At 33.6% G+C, this 19,678-nt stretch overlaps 1 protein-coding gene across 1 annotated transcript; it reads right to left on the bottom strand.

The window, feature by feature from the left end:
• Positions 1 to 5,509: 5,509 nt before the first annotated feature.
• On the bottom strand, positions 5,510 to 6,871 carry LOC132752158 (uncharacterized). Its single transcript, XM_060742449.1, has one exon. The coding sequence runs from the start codon at positions 6,869 to 6,871 to the stop codon at positions 5,510 to 5,512; it is 1,362 nt and encodes a 453-aa protein (XP_060598432.1).
• Positions 6,872 to 19,678: the final 12,807 nt, after the last annotated feature.

Below are 19,678 nucleotides of genomic sequence, written 5' to 3' on the forward strand. Positions count from 1 at the left end.
TGTGGACTTGACCTTTGATCCCTTGACCCTAAAATCAATAGGGGTCATTTTCTGCTCAACACCAAATACACATGTGATGTTTAAAAACCGACGGACCATGGATTGTTGAGTTATTGGTCGAAAACCATTTCGACATACAAAAGACTTTGACCTTTTCCCCTTGATCAAAAACCGATCAATTACTGGTCAAGACCAATGTACCTGTGATGTTTAAAGGCAAAAGGCCCATAAATTGTTGAGTTATTGGTCGGAATCTGTTCTAATATGAAAAAGATAATGTTACCTTTAATATAGTGACCCTCAAAACGAAAGATTTCATCCACTTGTCATGGCCAATCCCAATACAAATTTCGAAGTTTCTAGGTGATCGTTATTGGTTTGGTCTTTGTCAGACCGACCTACTTAGGCAAAACAATATACCCTCACTTCTAGAATGCTTGTAGATGAATCCTTTTCCCATAGTATATTACGCAGAATCTAAAAAGATACTATTCAGCTATATTTGCAATTAACAGCCATAATTGATACCGTAATTTGTTCGTTTGTTTTTTTATTAACGAAAATTTCCAATTTCCTTAAAAAAATTCATTTTAAAAGTAGTCTTAAATAAAAATTGACTTTTTCTATTTCACCATTGTTTAAGAGTAAAGACTGATACATATGAACTTGTCTACTTTTGAAATGTAGATCTACATAGCAAATTGTCCTTTGCCTTTGATGTCATTTATGCAATATCTAGATTATACAGATTATATTCCGCCTCAATACTACTCATTTTCGTTTTTGCCGACATACAAATATTCGAGCGTCTTTGACAGGTGATGTAAGTATCGGCAATACACCATAATTGTTTAATAACAATAGCATTTTTTCCTTTCCAGACACGTTTGTTTTGAAGCCTCTTTGTCATACATGTATTTGACTCGTTCGTATAAGCAATCTATAAACAAAATAATGCTTATAAGGTTAAATCTAAATACTGTCTGATGGTATTTGTATAATGAGCTTCTGTCCTATTGTGCCTATGATGGTTGATGCTTCAAAATTGAAACCACGGTTTACCCCTGCGAGGCAACGAAATGGGTTCGAATAACTGGAGTCTATGTATCTCTTAGCTTCAGCAGGTGGGCGGTTTAGACCCCTGGTGTTGCTTTGAAAATTGTAACACCCGAGATTATTCAAGATCATTTGTCCTTTGTCCTAAACTGTGTTGTTGCGCTGTAAAACTAACTAAATAAACAAACAAACCAGTAATTCAATGGCTTTTTGGTGATTGATTTGGCCCCCTGTACATTAAGGAAGAGCATGAATAATTTTGCTTTTTTGAAATCTTGTCATGTCTTGCGTTCATTGAACGCCGCCTTTCCTTGTTGATCGTGTTTATCATATTTTGTGTTAATTGCTATAATAAGGTTTGTTATGACTTTTATGCACTAATCTAAATAAGGTATGCTGTGTTTTAAGCTTAAGTATTATTTTGTGAATTACGCAGTCCTATTTTGTTGTAGGGAAAGCAAAGGTTTGGGTCCTTGCAAATACATGAATATCACACTGCACGATTTTAAACACTTGCCACTCATTATTGCAAGTGATTACTGAAATAATGATATTCTAAACTTTGGGCATGAAATTAGTATAGTTACAAATTATTTATTTATATATAATACAGTTAAAACAAAAACGGATTCGAGTGTTTCAATAAGCTCATAGCTGCCAATACAATCGACCAAAAATAAATTCGTATGGATACTTTCTCTCATTATTATTCAATTGTATGAATTAAATAGCTTTTTTTAAATGCAGCACAACCGGTTGTGAATGACATTATTTAAGAACTTTGGAAAAACCTTTCCAACTGCTCTGTTAATAGTTCTCCATAGTCTTGCCAATTTAAAATTGGCATTTTGTCTGATAAGTATTAAACATACAATTTAAAAGTTCAATAAAGCGGTTAAGCAAGACAAATATATGTTTTAAAATTAAACAAGAACTGTCGGAGGACAGTAAAGCTCGACCATTCGAAAATTTGTCACAAGGGTGTTTCATTGAGTATAATAATGCTTACCTATATGAATACATAAAATTGTCCGAAAAGGTACAAACTCTTCAAGTTTCAATACATTCCCTTCAGTAGTTATGGAGATACAAGCTTACATACAAAAACTTAACCAAGATTTTCTAAGTCGAAAAAGGGGCATAATTATGAAATAAAACAATTCAGAGTTATGGGACTTGTACCAATCACCTTAGATAATCACAGAGACCAAGTGTGTGAAGTTTCAATCCATTCCCTTCAGTAGTTATGGAGATACCAGCTTACACGCAAAAACTTAACCAAGAATTTCTAAGTCGAAAAAGGGGCATAATTATGTAAAAAAGCAAATCAGAGTTATGGTACTTGTGCCAATTGTCTTAGATAAACACAGAGAACAAGTGTGTGAAGTTTCAATCAATTCCCTTCAGTAGTTATGGAGATAACAGCTTACATACACAAACTTAACTAAGAATTTCTAAGTCGAAAAAGGGGCATAATTATGAAAAAAAGCAAATCAGAGTTATGGGACTTGCCGTGTTGGGCTTTCTTTAGGGATTCTGTATTTATCTATTTTATGATCACATCCGTGTTATTTGTGCCGTGTGGCGGCTGTAAAAAGTCTCCCCGTACATTTAATCAATGATGTTATATTTTCGATCCTTGAAGATCGTTCAGCACGACATTATTGTTGTGCTTGTGGTATTTTTAGTTTCAACTTTTTGGCACTTTCTAGTTGGGTGGTTCCAATATTCCTACTTGAATAATGTTGAATCACCCTTAGGATATGTTGCCTGCTTTTTAAATTTGTCTTTTGACGTCTTATCTGTGATACGCAGGCTTCATAACCTCAGATCCCCTTTCAAAATTCCATTTTATTTAGTTCCGCCCATTGTTTTCTCGTTTAGGGCACACGCATTTTTTTACTTGGGGACCATATGCCGCTTTTCATGGAATGGCACTACCGTGTCACATTGAAGGTTCCATGATAACCGCCATATGAACACATCTGCGGATGTTTCAAAATTCTAAATTTTACCAGTTCATGTTAAATGTTGAATTCTGCTTAAGCCGGTGCTAGGGGTCGTGGACGGTAACTTGCACTTTCCAGTACCGTCCATGAACAGGCTCAATCAAACCGAGCCTGCAACATTTTCAATTTTGCCGTGTTGGGCTTTCTTTAGGGATTCTGTATTTATCTATTTTGTGCCAATCATCTTAGATAATCACAGAGAACAAGTGTGTGAAGTTTCAATCCATTCCCTTCAGTAGTTATGGAGATACCAGCTTACATACAAAAACTTAACCAAGAATTTCTAAGTCGAAAAAGGGGCATAATTATGAAAAAAAGCAAATCAGAGTTATGGGACTTGTGCCAATCATCTTAGATAATCACAGAGAACAAGTGTGTGAAGTTTCAATCCATTCCCTTCAGTAGTTATGGAGGTACCAGCTTACATACAAAAACTTAACCAAGATTTTCTTAGTCGAAAAAGGGGCATAATTATGAAATAAAACAATTCAGAGTTATGGGACTTGTGCCAATCATCTTAGATAATCACAGAGAACAAGTGTGTGAAGTTTCAATCCATTCCCTCCAGTAGTTATGGAGATACCAGCTTACATACAAAAACTTAACCACAGGGACGCCGACGCCGACGCCGACAAATGGGTGACTGCATTAGCTCGATTATTCTGCGAATAGTCGAGCTAAAAATTTAAGCTTAATCTAAAGGAAAATAAACTGAAACAGACCATAACATAACATTTTTTGTCATTAAAATAGAACACACATTCTTATAGTCTTACAAACAATGGTTCACAATGCTGGAGGGCGTAACACTGTAAGATGACCGTGTAACTTTCTTTTCGGGGAAGAAAATGAATGCAATTATTAGCTAAAGAAATAAAAAAACTGAAAAGATTGTTTGCAAACAAAACAATATTATATATTCTTTACCAATCGAAATTTATTATATATGGATAGGTCTTTACATTCCACAGCAAGAGACAAAGTAGTGTAGTTTTTTTGTGCAATGTCGGTGAAGATAATATGCCCAAAGCCAACTGTCCTCTATCACCTTTACAATTAAGATATATATTGCTGTCGTGTGTGCTTGTCTGTTATAATACAAGAACAGTTCGTATAGTGTGACAATAACCCGGCGGCGTAGGTTGAAATTGACAAATTGATTCCGTGTATTAACGCATACATAAATTGTTTACAATCGTAAAAGTTTGTCTTTAAATTACCAGATTCAGCATATTTATTTGTTGTGTTTGTTTTTGTAAATATCAGTATAAAAGGAAATCGTATCATATACACATGTAGTTATTTGGTGGGAGGAGAATTTTTTTAAAAAGTTTTTGTTCTCATATTTGTTTAATGTATAATTCTTTGAGAAAAATGACAGTCATGGTAATTTGTTAAGGACAAATAAATTGTATACCACCATCTAAGTTATTTTTGAATGTTTCAAACATCACAATGAAGCTTAATTTAACTTGTATCCCTCCAACATATACTAGGGATGTTCTATTTTTATTATGACTTTGTCGGAATATTTGTTGCATGTATCAACTAATTTGACTTACAATCCACGTGTTTTACTCGTTCTTTATTCTGTCTATTGTAAAATTCCATATGAGAATTCCTTAAACTTCTGTGCTCTATAGCGATAGATAATATTTGCTTTTGATGCAGTCAGTTGATTATATATGTATATATACATATACATACATCACTTACTTTAAATCAAATGCAATGTATGTATCATATATATATATATATATATATATATATATATATATATATATATATATATATATGTTTGTGAAAAATACTTGCATCTACAAAATACCTTTCAAAAACACTGGATCCAAAGAAGGATACAAGAACGTGGAAAAAACAATAAATTTGGAGAAAATAAACGTTCATACAGTGCTAAAGTATAAATACCCAAGTACTTTCGGCGTATTATGCCTTCATCAGGGGTGTATTACATGTATAATGTGCACACAATCGAGCACAAAATCTCAATACGTGTGTACTGTATAGTATCAAAAATTGAACTGAAACACAGTCGCTAGAAAGGTGATAAAATTACATCGATTATGAATAGACCGTTATTGAATGGTCATTGTGTAGTACTTTACAAAAGAGAATATAGCCTGCGGTCAATATGGCATAAACTCGGTTAAATATATCTATAAAACTGTGTTTAAAAGAAAAAAAAAATATATAAACTAAAAAAAATTTTCACATATAAGGGCGTTTTGTGTTTTTATTACTATAAGTATGATGTAAGAAAATGCAAGTTACAAACAGTATGATGTTATATGAAGTGGAAATTTACGATAAGGTGAAAGTGAAAACGAAGCTCTCAGGCAAGGGAAAAATAGCCCACCCCGACACCGCCTGAAGACTAAAGTTAGGTTTTAAAGAATGTCAAGAATGGGCGAGAATAAGTGTGTAAATTAGTCTCCTTTATTGATTCCTGATGGCTCTAGCGTATTCAGTCGGCGAATCCAGTATGTCTCGCGTGATTTCCGTGTTATATCTGACCACTTTGTGTTATGTTCAATACAACAGAGGGACACGTCTTTAAAACTGTGTCCCTCAAGGTGAAAATGTTCAGCAACTGGGGATCTGTTAAATTTTCGCGTTTTCCAGTCAGAGCGGTGTAAGTTCATTCGTTTATTTAATGGAAGTTTGGTTTCACCGACATATTGTTTGTTACAAACTTTGCAAGAAATAAGATAAATAACGTTAGCCGTTTTACAATTCATTATGTCTTTGAGAGATATTTTGGCCCCTATTTTTGAAGAGAATGTTTTTGTAAGGAGCATGACAGCACAGGTTTGGCATCTTGGTGTGCCACAAGGTCCGGACTGACCTTCTTTATCTGTCATTATTGGTCTCAGTTGGGCTCGAACAAGTATGTCCCTGAGGCTTTTAGGTCTCCTATATGCAATGGTTGGTTTAGTTGGGAACATCTTGTTAAGTTTCTGTGAAGACTCAATAATTGGCCAATGTTTGTCAATGATGGCTCTAGTGTTAGGTAAGTCTGGGTGATATGTGAGCACAAATGGAATTTTATTTTGTGTAGAACCACTAGATTGATGTTTGTACTCTAGTAAGTCCTTCCTGTGCTTGCTGTCTGCATTTAAGATCGCGTTTGCAATGTCTTCTTCCTTGTATCCTCGCTTCCTAAGATGTTCAGACAGTTCTTTTGCTCTGATATAGAACGTGCTGGGATTTGAACATATTCGTTTGATTCTCAAAGCCAAACTGTATGGTATGTTCTTACAACAGTGTCGAGGGTGGCAGCTGCTTGGAAGAAGGTATTGATGTTTATCGGTGGGTTTTGAATACAAATCAGTAATTATATGATTGTCTTTAATATGAGATACTGTGTCGAGAAAAACATGTTGTTCGTTTGATACCTCAGTGGTGAACTTTATAGATTTGTGAAAAGTATTAGCTCTGTAAAGAAAATCTTGCAAAGCTTCTTCCCCGTGACACCATTGCATGTCAATGTCATCTATATAGCGTAACCAACTGAATGGTTTAAGAGGTACTGCAGCTAGCAGTTGTCCTTCTAATTTGCCCATAAACACGTTGGCGTAAGATGGCGCCATTTTAGTCCCCATAGCCGTGCCCTGTACCTGTAGGAAATGTTTGTCACAGAAAACAAAGTTGTTGCATTTCAGAATAAGTACGAGAAGTTCGATAAGTGTTTCTGTGGGAGGATTCTTTATTATACGAGAATCCCATGCTTCTTTGCACGCTGCAATGCCATCTTCGTGGGGGATGTTAGTGTATAATTGCAGTAACATCCATAGACACCAAAAGGGTTTGGTCAGGTAAATCTTTCTGAGATTCTAATTTTCTTAGATAATCAGTGGTGTCCTGCAAATGAGAGGGCAAAGCGCATACAAATGGCCGAAGATGGTGGTCAACAAATTCTGAGATACGTTCTGTTGGGTGACCGTTGGCAGAAACAATTGGGGCGGCCTGGGTGTCTTCTTTGTGTATTTTAGGAAGAAGGTTAAAAATCTGCCAGCTTTAGGCTTCGGGACTATTAAGTAGTCTTTGTTTTTTTCTCAGAGATGTATGCTTGTTTGAACATGTCTTCAACAACAGAGGAGACTTTGTCTGCAAATTGTAAAGTAGGATCATAATCTAATGGTTTGTAGAAGTTGGTGTATTTAAGCTGACGTTCGGCTTCTGAAATATAGTGGTCTCTGTCCAAGATGACTACAGCCGAGCCCTTATCGACAGGTTTTATAACAATATCAGTTCTGTTTTTGAGGCTATTAAGAGCTTGTTTCTGTGGTCTTGAAAGATTATTGTAATATGACGATTTTGGTTGAAATGAATTGATATCGGTCTCAATGTTTTGAATAAACGTTTCTAAAGGAACAGACTGGCGTGGTGGTTTCCAAGTACTTTTCAGTTGAAACATGGGATAAAGGACATCTTCAAAGTCTTGTGTTTCTGTTAGTGAATTGTCGTTTTTGTTTAGGCTGCTGGAGGATTGAGAGGAAAATGTGTCAGCATCAGAGGGATCAGGTGTGCAGCTATTGTCATAGAGCGGATCTGGCATCTGGAAATGAGATTTAAGTCTCAGCCTTCAACTGAACGCCTTGGTGTCTTCAACAAGTTTACCTCTATCATATGACTTCGGTCTAGGACAGAAATTAAGGCCTTTAGAGAGAAGGGATTGTTCGTGTTCTGTTAATAGGGTACTTGACAGGTTGACAACTGCAGATGTACCTGTAGAATCGGTATTTGTAGACCGTTCATATTCAGATCGCCTATATCGTCGCAAGCGGTGCGTCTTAGGCTGAGAATTTGTGTCAGAATGATGCTTGGGCTTTGTGTTGCTGCGGCAGAAAGTGGAAGTCTTAAATTTCTTGTTTCGCTTGGCAGTGAGTTTGGTGCCCAAAATCTGTTGTTTATGTTTCAAATTTTGGATAATATTGTCACAAGTAGAATCGTTGGTGGTACTACGTAATTCACTGGATATACTGCTTATGTTATTTGAAATAGACTGTGTGCGATGTGTTATACTGCCATGAAGTAGAGTCAATAATTTCGAAGAAGCATTTTCTAATATAGAGTTCCATCTCTTACAAAATCGTTTGGAAGTTGTTCCCGGTACATGGGGCTTTAAATGGATAACTAGACCTTTAGGTGTAACATATTTATCTAAGCATTGCGATATGAATGAACTATGGTGTTCCAATTTTGTGAGATTGATCATAGATTTGTTAAGCCTTTTAGCGAGCGACTGTGAGTCCATAATTGATACGATGATCTATAATTAATAATAAGATCATGCAATGAACATGTAAAATCGTAGGTGACTACGAGAAGAAAGGATTTTGGATCAAAAAGATACGTGATGCAAAGAAGAAATTGATAGGTTTGTGAAAAATACTTGCATCTACAAAATACCTTTCAAAAACACTGGATCCAAAGAAGATAAGACAGTGACAACATGTTAATAAGTGTTATAGTTCAAAATAAGAGGTCAATAGTTTCCCCACCTGTTACCTCTTTAAAGATTAATTTTACTGATTCGAATTGCGATACATGGGAACATGTTGCGTTACTGTTTTCTCAAAAAGTAAATAACTATATAAGCTAATTGTGCAGAAAAGCGGTTTAAGATTCAAAACATGATTTTGGTATATTTACAATTTTAATCCATCACGATTAAGTGTTTTTGTTAACAAACTGTTTACATAACTGACAACTCGTGGTCGGTTTATACAACATCATACTTTTATAACATTATTTATCCTAGTATCAAAGACTACCTCTATTAACATAAATATTAAGATTGTTTAGATGATATGATATTCAATACATTAGTTTATCACAAACAGCAAGGAATAAATAACAACAACAAACGTGAGTAAGAAAGAAAACTAGAAATGTTCTCTTATCTTTGTTCGTATATATAAAAAAAGGATGATTTTTTGTTATTGCAGGAGAAAATCAATTTGAACAGCACATTTTAAAATGTAATTCAAGAGCATCACAATTATTCGTCTCGAATTAACGCTCATATTGTTGTTTGAACATTTCTCCCATAATACCCATAATAAGTGTCATGCGTGAAGTCATTTACTACAAAAAATGAAAACTGCCTAGTTAGGATTAGTAGGGACAAAAGACAAAAATGGCGTAGCTTCCTAATTTGTAATGGTGCGATAGCGCATTGTTAGAGCATATACCTTGCACGCCAGCAGTGCGAGTTTGATTCTGCGGCACGAATTTCATTATAATTCTACCAATCGAAATAATTTTTCATTTATTTTGGACGCTTTCTTAGTAATTCGTATCATGTTATCCAGTTGCCGATTCGTCTAAAATCTATGACTTAATATTTTAATATCAGTTAAATTATATAACGCCTAATTCGCATTTTTTAAATGATCAACAGGACATTCGGGAACAAGCAACGTAAACTTAATGGCAAATGGTTGATGGAGAAGAAATGGCTGCGGTATTCAAAATCTAGAGCTGCAGTGTACTGTGTGAACTGCTGTCTGTTTGGAGGGAATGATGGTCGTTAAAAGACTTGTACATCTGGCACGAGCGACTGGAAGAACCTTTCATCGTTACTGAAACGTCATGAAAGCAAAACCTGCCATATTTATAAATGCTTCTTCTAGAGCTGAAGCTATCGGGATATCCAATCTGGAAAATGTGAGTCTATCAATAAAAAATTGTCAGAGTCTTCTAGAATAACAGTAATTAACAACAGACATATCTTGAAAAGAATAATTGAAGTAAAAGTTCTTTGTGCAAAGCAAAACATACCACTTAGAGGCCATACTGCTGAAAATAGCAACTTCGACGTAATACTTACTGCGTTTGCAAAAAATGACGAAATACTGTCTGAACATTTGGCTAGTGCACATTATAACGCAAAGTACCGGGGTGTTCAAGCACTGGTTCGTGAAAGATCGCCACATGCCAATTATATCCACTGCAAAGCCCGCTGCTTAAATCTTGCGTTGGTACACAGTTCAAACATTCCATGTGTGCGAACGATGATGTCTACTGTTCAGGACGTCAGTTTTCTGTTCGACTATTCGGCTCAACGTTTAAATGCCTTCTGTAAATAGTTATCTCAAGATACTGCTGCAAGAGCAGATATGGAACAAAGAACCAAACTTGGAACCTTGTGTGAAACAAGATGGCCAAGTCGTGCGGATGCCCTAGTGACATTCAAGAACGTCTTTTCAGTTGTTGTGCATGCCTTTGAAACTCTGCAAGAAGACGGGGATGACAAAGCAGGGCAGTATCTGGGAGGGATTCTCAGATTTGATTTCATTATAGCTTTAATAGTTGCAGAACATTTGTTAAGCTCAACTGTCGCCCTTACTAACCTCCTGCAAAAAGAAGATAATGACCTGCTTCATGCAGTAGAAAGAACCAAAGTTGTTGTTCAGCTATTGCACAATCATCGAGCAAACCCAGAAGTTCACACAGCGTCAAGTTATTGGAAAGTAACATTGTTTCATGGATTTCTTGATCATCTGGTACAGGAAATCGAATCTCGTATCTTAAGTAACGGAGATCGTTTTGCTGCAAAGTATATTCTGCCGAAAAGAATACATAAACTTCAGGTCGAAATGCTTCCCGCCATATACGCTGCTTATGCTCCAGATCTCGAACATACATTTGAATCGTTCAAAAATGAAGTCGCGAGGTGGAGAGTTCGTTGGAATATTGCTGAAAACAGGCTAGTTCGACTACAAGAAGCGCTCCAGAAGATCAACCCTGTATTTGTGAATGGTCGTTTAGCGCAATGAAACGAATCAAGAATTATTTAAGGTCAACCATGAGAACAGAGAGAATGTCATCACTGGCAATCCTACATATTCATAAGGACATGGATAATGATATCAGCAAAATAATCAATACGTTTGTCTCTAAGAAATAAAGAAAACTTGACTTCTTCTGAAAGGAGTGTATTAAAGACATTTAATGAAAATGTTTGTTTGTTTGTTTGTTTCATTTTACGTCTTTTCCCAACAGTATTTCAGTCATATAGGCGGGTAGTTTCCTAACCATCGTTAGGAGAGTTACTTCAGTATAAGACTACCTTCCTCCGCGCTAAACTACCAAAGCATCTCCCGGGCATCGAACCCATGCCAGAGAGGTAACTGGATTAGAAGTCATCGACTCTAACCCCTGGACCACGGAAGCGACTTAAATGAAAATGATATTACACAGTTCCTGGAGAGTTACACTAGTACTAGACTACCTTCCTTCCTCCGCACTAAACTACCAAAGCATCTCCCGGGGATCGAACCCACCTCAGAGAGGTAACTGGATTAGAAGTCATCGACTCTAAAATAGATAAACACAGAATCCCTAAAGAAAGCCCAACACGGCAAAATTGAAAATGTTGCAGGCTCGGTTTGATTGAGCCTGTTCATGGACGGTACTGGAAAGTGCAAGTTACCGTCCACGCCCCCTAGCACCGGCTTAAGCAGAATTCAACATTTAAACGTGAAATAGTAAAATTTTGAATTTAGAAACATCCGCAGATGTGTTCATACGGCGGTTATCATGGAACCTTCAATGTGACACGTAAGTGCCATTCCATGAAAAGCGGCGTATGGTCCCCAAGTTATAAAATGCATGTGCCCTAACCCTTCGACCACGGAGGCGGCTTAAATGAAAATGATATTACACTTTATATGTTTATACAAACATAGCGTTATTCAAAGCACCTAAACGGTAGGCACGTCAACGAAACATGAGTTTTTTTAACTTTAAACCGCTGAAATTTTAGATCTGTGATAAATAGAATATTATAACCGTGTTGATTTAATACTATTTTTTAAAATCTATATTCATTCAATATCCTCTATTTTTACACGCTGAATTATTATTTAATAGGAAAAATTATTTACATGGTACCGTACTAATTGAATTGCTGAAGGTATAAGCTATGTACGTCTTAGACTATTTCATTTGATTGACTAATTTAGTTGATAAGTTTTGCCAATATAGGGACCTACAATAAATAGAGGATTTTATTCATATACATATATTATGGGAGCATAATATCTTAGTGAGTAATGGCATTCGAAGCTGTTTGTGTGTCAATATATTTTATCAGTTGTCATTGGTATTTAATTGTGTGTTCTAATTTTATATATGGCTTAAACTATTCACTGTGAATGTGACTGATTTTTACCTATATGCAAATAAATTTTCACGTTAGCGCAAATTTGCATAAACTTGTTTTTTAATTATAAAACAGTCTTTGAGTCAATCAGTGACTATTAATCTGACGTTATACAAAAAAAAAACACCTATATTTTTGCTTAAACGTCAATTATGATAGTTTCGAGCTTAGCCTACAGTATATGCATTGTTAGGTAATAATGATTAAATGTTTAAGTATGGGAATAATTATATTGATGGGGTAAAAAGAGTTTTCAATGTAGCAAAAATGCTGCAAAAATATGTATTTTCATTCGTCTGAACATGCCTTAAAATACCTCAGAATGCAGCTGCACCAATGTTGATTTTCAACAGTTCCCCTAGAAATAGTGCCTACACATTACCTTCTTTCAAGCTACGCCCCTCGAATTGTTAGTTTTTCACAATTTGTACAAAATGTTATCGTATTTCTTTAACTGATTTTTGCAAATGTTATAAACGAATTTGCGAGTGGGAATAAGGTAAAACCTTTTTTATGGCATTTATTTTTATCAATTATAATAAAATTTATGCCTGAAAATTAAGCAGACAAACTTACAAAGATTTCTTTTTACTAAAAATATAATGCCAAGATATGATCTAAAATACTCAATAATCCTTCCAATACATTTTAGATGAAGTTAGGGTTTTTGTCTTCTCTCAACATTGGAGTGCAAAAACTACACTGAATATTTATAACATCGGTACAGCAACGGTAGTTCTGGATATTAACACTCAAATACATTTCTGATTTAGATAATTTAAACAATAACAGTCCGTTGCATTTAGTCTCGTAATGGTTAATATTTAACTTGAACGATACCATGGTTGTCTAATCATCAAAATCGTATGTATCTGTTACATGACATTTGCAGTTTGACAACAGACATGAGCCGCTTGGTACGAACGATTTTATTTAATCATCTCAAGTAGCTGTCATTTTATTATAAATGATCTTTATAAAAATGTCACAAGATATATCTGTCGCGTGGTTGTCTTGCTAGATATTAGCATTATACAGGGTTGTTTGTATGGTGTGGATGCCAACATTGTCAAATATTTAATCTCTTGCTATTTAACAGCTACCTAGCATGACGTATAAATATATACTTATTTGAAAAACTGAAAGTAATATATGATTTGACATTTATTTTCAGAAGACGCATGTTGTTTTTTCTAAAGTTTTACGCAATCTTATGCCGCTGTATACAGACAGAAATTACAGAAGATTATTTTAACAACACTTAAATGTTTATATTTTGACACGGACAAGTGTGACACCATGATATAAAATGATTTTAATCTTTGTTACCACTTATATGAAAATAAAAAACCCCATCTTATTTATTATGAAATAGTGAGAATTATTTTTGATCGTTGCTAAGGCACCCATTTGAAAAGCAGAGCATAATTGTCCACAGTTTGAAATATAAACACAAATATGCACAAAATACCAGGAGTAATAAAAAGTAAGAATGTAACTAAAACCAAATAACACTAACATTATTTCAGAATGCAGTGAATTGATTCCAGATAAAAAAAACAAGTCAGTGAAATAACAATGTCTAGATAAATTGCACAAAAGCGTGATCTCCTTACTAAATGTTTGAAATTTCAACATGCAATTGCATACGCATAAATCCCTCTAGTCTTTCAAAAAACAATTATCAGTCTGTGAAAATCAAAATAAATAGTGAAATTTAATATCTAAGTCTGTCTTAGATAATTATACATATTGTTTGTATTTAATTTCATCAAGATATACTCGCTGCATATTATATTTTTCAATAATACCTACATGGAAGATTATTTACATACTCTGAATTAAGCTAAAGTTTTCTCTTCTATTACAGTGTTTCAGTTGCAATATGTTTGTTTTGTAAATTAATCTAATCTATATCAACATAGTAGTTAATCATAGTGTTCACATATGTTTGAATTTATCAGATTTATTTATCAGAGTTTATTTTTTACAATATCAGTGCATTCTCAAATAAAGAGTCAATCGTTCATTTGCAACTGTTTGTTTGTTTTCACGGCACATCAACAAAATTTATTTCATACGGCACCAAAAAAGAAAATATGATTTAGGCTAACTTTTGGTGTTACAAAAAAACTTAAAGCAACACAAGGACTCAGAATCACCTCGCCTGCTTGAACAGAAAGATTCCATAGACTCCAGTAATTCGAACCTATTTAGTCGCCTCTTTAAACTAAGTAAATTTGAAAGACAAAGTCACCTTGAAAGACAAATAATCACACTTTCTTTATATTTATTTTAAATCAAATTATTCAAAATAGATTCTACAATAATTTCACATAATTATACATTACTGTGGAGCTTGTGAGTAAAGGATAACATATTTAAAAATAAATTCCCATAAACTATTCATAGCAAACTTTTTTCAGCAAAATTAAGTTGACTTGAAATTAAATTGAAATTGAATCACTCAAAAATAAACTTAGTATATTTAATATGCATCAATTTATTTGACTATTTGTCTTATGATTCACCTGATTTTTGTTCATTCTGAATCAGTCTACTGTAAAGTCCAATGTGAGCATTTCTTAAACATTTAAGTTCACTGCTTAAATCAACGATCTGTGTAATTTTGAATTATAACATAATATTCTACAGTTTGACATCGTTTATAGCCAATGTAATACCTATTACTCTGATATGTGCTTTTGGTGCAGTTAGTTGTTTTAAAGCAAGTGGTATATGGCAATCGTTTGATAAATTGTTTTTACCTATTTTACTAGAAAAAAAAACATAAATCCGAATTTATCTCGAGTCTGAGCAAAAAAAAAACGATTGTCAATTTTCAAAACTTTAGATAATTTGTGAAAGCTAGGATATTTATATTGTTTGTTTTTGATGAATTGCTCAATGAATCAAGCTAACCTCTAACTCTGAACGAGTAGTAGCATTTTTCAGCACAAGGGGTTAATATGTAAAATTATAAAAACGGTATGGATAATTTTCTATTGTTTTCATTCACATAAAGGCCACATGTACTTTTTACCAGAAAATAATCATATATAATGTTATCAATTATTCAGTATGGTGTTGAATTCATTAACATTTGAGTATTCATTGAATATTTAAATATATTCATACAGAATACACGTTATTTTAAGTAATCTAATTTTAACCAGTTGTTTTTTTGGAAACAATTTTACGTTTTCTGTTTTTGTTTTCCAATAACATCCTCTAAGGGGGATAATTTACATAATTTCAGTTAAGTTTTTAATATGGCATCAACTTAAATTTGAACATTTTTTGTTCCACAAAATTCTGCGAATAAGCGAATCACAATGCCCACGTGTTGGTGAGTTTTACGTATTAATTTCACAGTAATATTGAAGTATTCAAATAAGTTCCCCGCCTGAAGTATTCAAATAAGTTCCCCGCCTGCTCTCTCTCTCTCTCTCTCTCTCTCTCTCTCGCCTGCTCTCTCTCTCTCTCTCTCTCTCTCTCTCTCTCTCTCTCTCTCTCTCTCTCTCTCTCTCTCTCTCTCTCTCTCTCTCTCTCTCTCTCTCTCTCTCTCTCTCTCTCTCTCTCTCTCTCTCTTTAATGCCACAGTATTTCAACGAACATTCTTATAAAATCTTTTTTTATTTGAACAGTGTCTTTCTTTTACTCAATAGTTTAATGTTAGGTAGACGATAACGATTCTATGAATTTCGTTTTTACACAACGCTAGCAATAAATAATAAATAAAAACAAAAATATAAAAAAAATAAAAAAAATTAAAACAAACTAAAACTTACTTTATTTGTACAGCAGTGGGATATATCATTATATCCGAACTATCTTCACATAAATCTTTGAAAATGAAATATTCTATATTCAAAAATAAAAGAGAGAGTTAAACATGTAAAACGGGATTTCACAGAAATGTTTTTTTTTTCATGACAAATATTTAAAATGGTTTACAAAATAATGCGACCATTTCATGTTATCATTAAAATTTAGGATATTAAGAGTAAACAGGCAGTATTTATGAGTCTCAAAAATCATTCATGGCTGTTTTAGAATTGTGTCCATTTCACATTTAAAAACTACATATGTTTGTTGAATTGCTAAATAAATCATGCTAATTAGCAAATTATTTTTAAAATACAATGTCAGTATTTTCATTCACAAAAAGGCATTGTAAACAAATGTACTATTTACAAGAAATGAATTTTGTCACATATAATCTGAAATTACGGTATTGACTTCATTATCATTTGAGTATACATTGATTATTTAAATGTATTCATAGAGAATACACTTAATGTTAAGTAATCTTATTGCTGGCAATTGTTTATAGAAAACAACATTACGTCTACTGAATGTTATTTTTCCCAGTTATATCCTCTGAAGAGGATAATTTACACAATTTCAGTTGGATTCGAAAAATGGCATCGATTTAAAGTTGAACAAATCGTGTTCTGTAATTTAATTCCACCAAAGTCTGCATATAGGCGAATAAAAGTGTCCACATGTTGATAATTTTAACATATTTATGTCAAAATAATATTGTTAGTTGTATTCAAATAAGGTGTCAATAGTTTAACAACTTGCTATTCCTTTTAAGACAAATTTTACTCATATTTATTGTGAAGTATCGTAATAAAGTTGCGTTTCTAGTTACTCAAAAACAACTTAATGCCAGAGTATTTTGGTCGATTGTTCAAAGTGGTTGATGATTCCAAACATGTTTTGCTGTATTTACAATTTTAATCATCACGGCTCATTTTTTGTTTTTGTTTACAGACTGTTTACACGAAGAATTTTATACCTTGGCGTTTCTCGTCGATTTATAGAACATCACACTTTATTATATAATCATTTATCCTATTACTTTCTTCATAACATAAATTAGGCGTAGTTAATTCCTACAAAATAAGAGAAAGAGAGAAAGAACGAAAAAAAGTAAAGAAAAGTCGGCTGCAAAAGGAATGAGAGTCCAAAATTATATGGAAATTGCATAGCAAGGATTACTAGGGTAAGGGTGTTTATCACAACATGTTTATTTACTTTTTTCACTTGTTTGGTAAAAAAACGTTTTAAAAGCATACAGGATTTTAATCATTCATAAAGTTTATTAGTGATAAAGCAGACCAAGATTTTTTTTTACTTCAGTAATTTCAAGTTGATCTGAAATATTTTTCTATTTTTAATTAGTAAATAAACTATTGAATAATTATTTATAGATATTTAGGAAAACATATTTAAAAAAACACTTCTCTTCATAAATTTGTTCGTTCTTTATGTTTTTTTATTATTATTATTATCATTTTATTTTAAGTCTTCCGTAAATCATTCCAAGACATTTATTTTAAATCGAATGAGGGAAGTGTTTGTCTTCTCTCAACGTTGGAGGTGAAAACTACACTGCATATTTATATCATGGGTACAGCGGTGGTAATATTTTGCCCGTTCTGGATTTTAACACTCCAATTCAATTTAAACAATAGCAGTTCGTCTTGTAATGCTTAATAATCCAATTTTAACGCCTACCATCTAAATTGCACGTATCTGTAACATGACATTTCCAGTTTGACATAACTGACATGTGCCGCTTGGTGCGAACGATTGGTTTTATCACCTCAGGCAGATGTTGTTTCATTATAAATGATCTTTGTAAAATGTCACAAGAGCCATCTTTCGAGATGGTTGTCTTGCAAATATTAAGATTTCAACAGGCTTGTTTGTATGGTGTGAATATCGACAGTGTTAGACTTGTCAAAAAACGAGTGATGTTTTAACTTATTTTCTATATCAGACCTTGTTGTTCTTTGCACGAGTTTTACTTGTTTTTATTATGTCAGCTACATAGAATAAAAGTAAAAATTGTACACATATTTGCTGTTTTTAGAAAAGAGTTAAAACAAATTCTAAGATAAAGTATGATATGTATAATTTAAAATTTAAAACCACAAAATAATAATGTTATTACTTACGAGACATGTCATCATTAGTTAATCTATCAGTTTTGTAAGTCAAATGATATAATAATTGTGTTATTACTATTTACCTTATGATAAGCATAGCCAATACGTCTTATTTGTGCAACAGTGGGTTTCTGGTCCTTCGGGATCATTGATGCCAGCACTATTGAGTGTTGAGAATTGAGTACCGCTATTGAGTACTGCTCAAGCCGGTGCTAGAGGGCGTGAGGGATGTTGCACGTATTCATTATTCCTCATGCACAGACTCAATCAAACTGAGTCTGCAATTCTCTTGTTATTTTGTTGTGATTAATGCTTCCGAGGGATCACTTTGTTTCCAGATTTTTTATACTTCACAACAGCAGGTGTCAAGTGCTGTGTGGCAGCTGTAAAAAGTTGCCCCGTACTTAACTTTAGTGTTGTAATATTTTTCTGGTCCTTCGCGATCATTGATGCCAGATTGATAAACACTATTGAGTGTTGAGAATTGAGTACCGATCGTGAGTACCGCTCAAGCCGGTGCTGGGGGGCGTGAGGGATGTTGCACGTAGTCATTATCCCGCATGTACAGACTCAATCAAACCGAGTCTGCAATTCTCTTGTAATTTTGTAGTGATTAATGCTTCCGAGGGATCACTTTGTTTCGAGATTTTTGTATTATCATATCATAGCAATCTTATGATAACTATATGTAAACAATATCAACTAAATACCATTTTAACAATGAGAGATGTACATGTAAGTTTAAATATCATTAGCATATTAAGACATGTATAACTTTGATTTCAGAGAAACATCTATTTTTTTCATTTCAAATAAATGTAAAAAATTGGGTTACAAAACAACCAGCATTTTCTGTAATCATTGTAAAATATTAAGACCTTTTAAGCAGTATTTGTGAGTCTAAACAGACATTCATGGCTTTCTTAGAATTTTTTGTCCATTACACATTTTAAAACTGGCTGTGCAGTTAAAACCTTGCAAAATGCAAAAAGTCCACTTTGATGAATATAAAACAATTGGTATGAGGGAAAATAAGAATAGTGTTCTTAGTTGCAATATTTAGTCCGTGGTCAAGATTTATTGATATGACTTATTTTAAAACCAATACCTGTGTAAATGTACTAAAGAAATTCAGAATTCAGAATTTAAAAGATTTTATAGAAAGTTGCTAAGATGCCACTTCTTAATTACCTTCGAGACCATCAGAAATACAATTTCATGTTCACTCTTAGATTTGCGATATTTATTACACTTGTTCTTGGATAACGAGAATAGCAGAAATTAAATATCAACAAAGAATGACAACACTGACACGGAAAATTGTGGCGCTATGATGTTTAAAAGTTATACGTATCTAGGTAAGCGCTGATATGAAAAATATAGATTTGGTCTGAGAGGTGAAGAATACACTACATAGTTTAATTTTACAGCGAAGTCCTAATTTGATCAAATTTAATATT

Source organism: Ruditapes philippinarum, unplaced genomic scaffold, assembly GCF_026571515.1.
Source record: "Ruditapes philippinarum isolate M1 unplaced genomic scaffold, ASM2657151v2 ctg95_1_1_1_1, whole genome shotgun sequence".
In the NCBI taxonomy this organism is placed as follows: domain Eukaryota; kingdom Metazoa; phylum Mollusca; class Bivalvia; order Venerida; family Veneridae; genus Ruditapes; species Ruditapes philippinarum.

Excerpts from the sequence above, each read along its gene's own strand:
- LOC132752158 (XM_060742449.1), bottom strand. The coding sequence starts at position 6,871 with ATGTTACTGCAATTATACACTAACATCCCCCACGAAGATGGCATTGCA.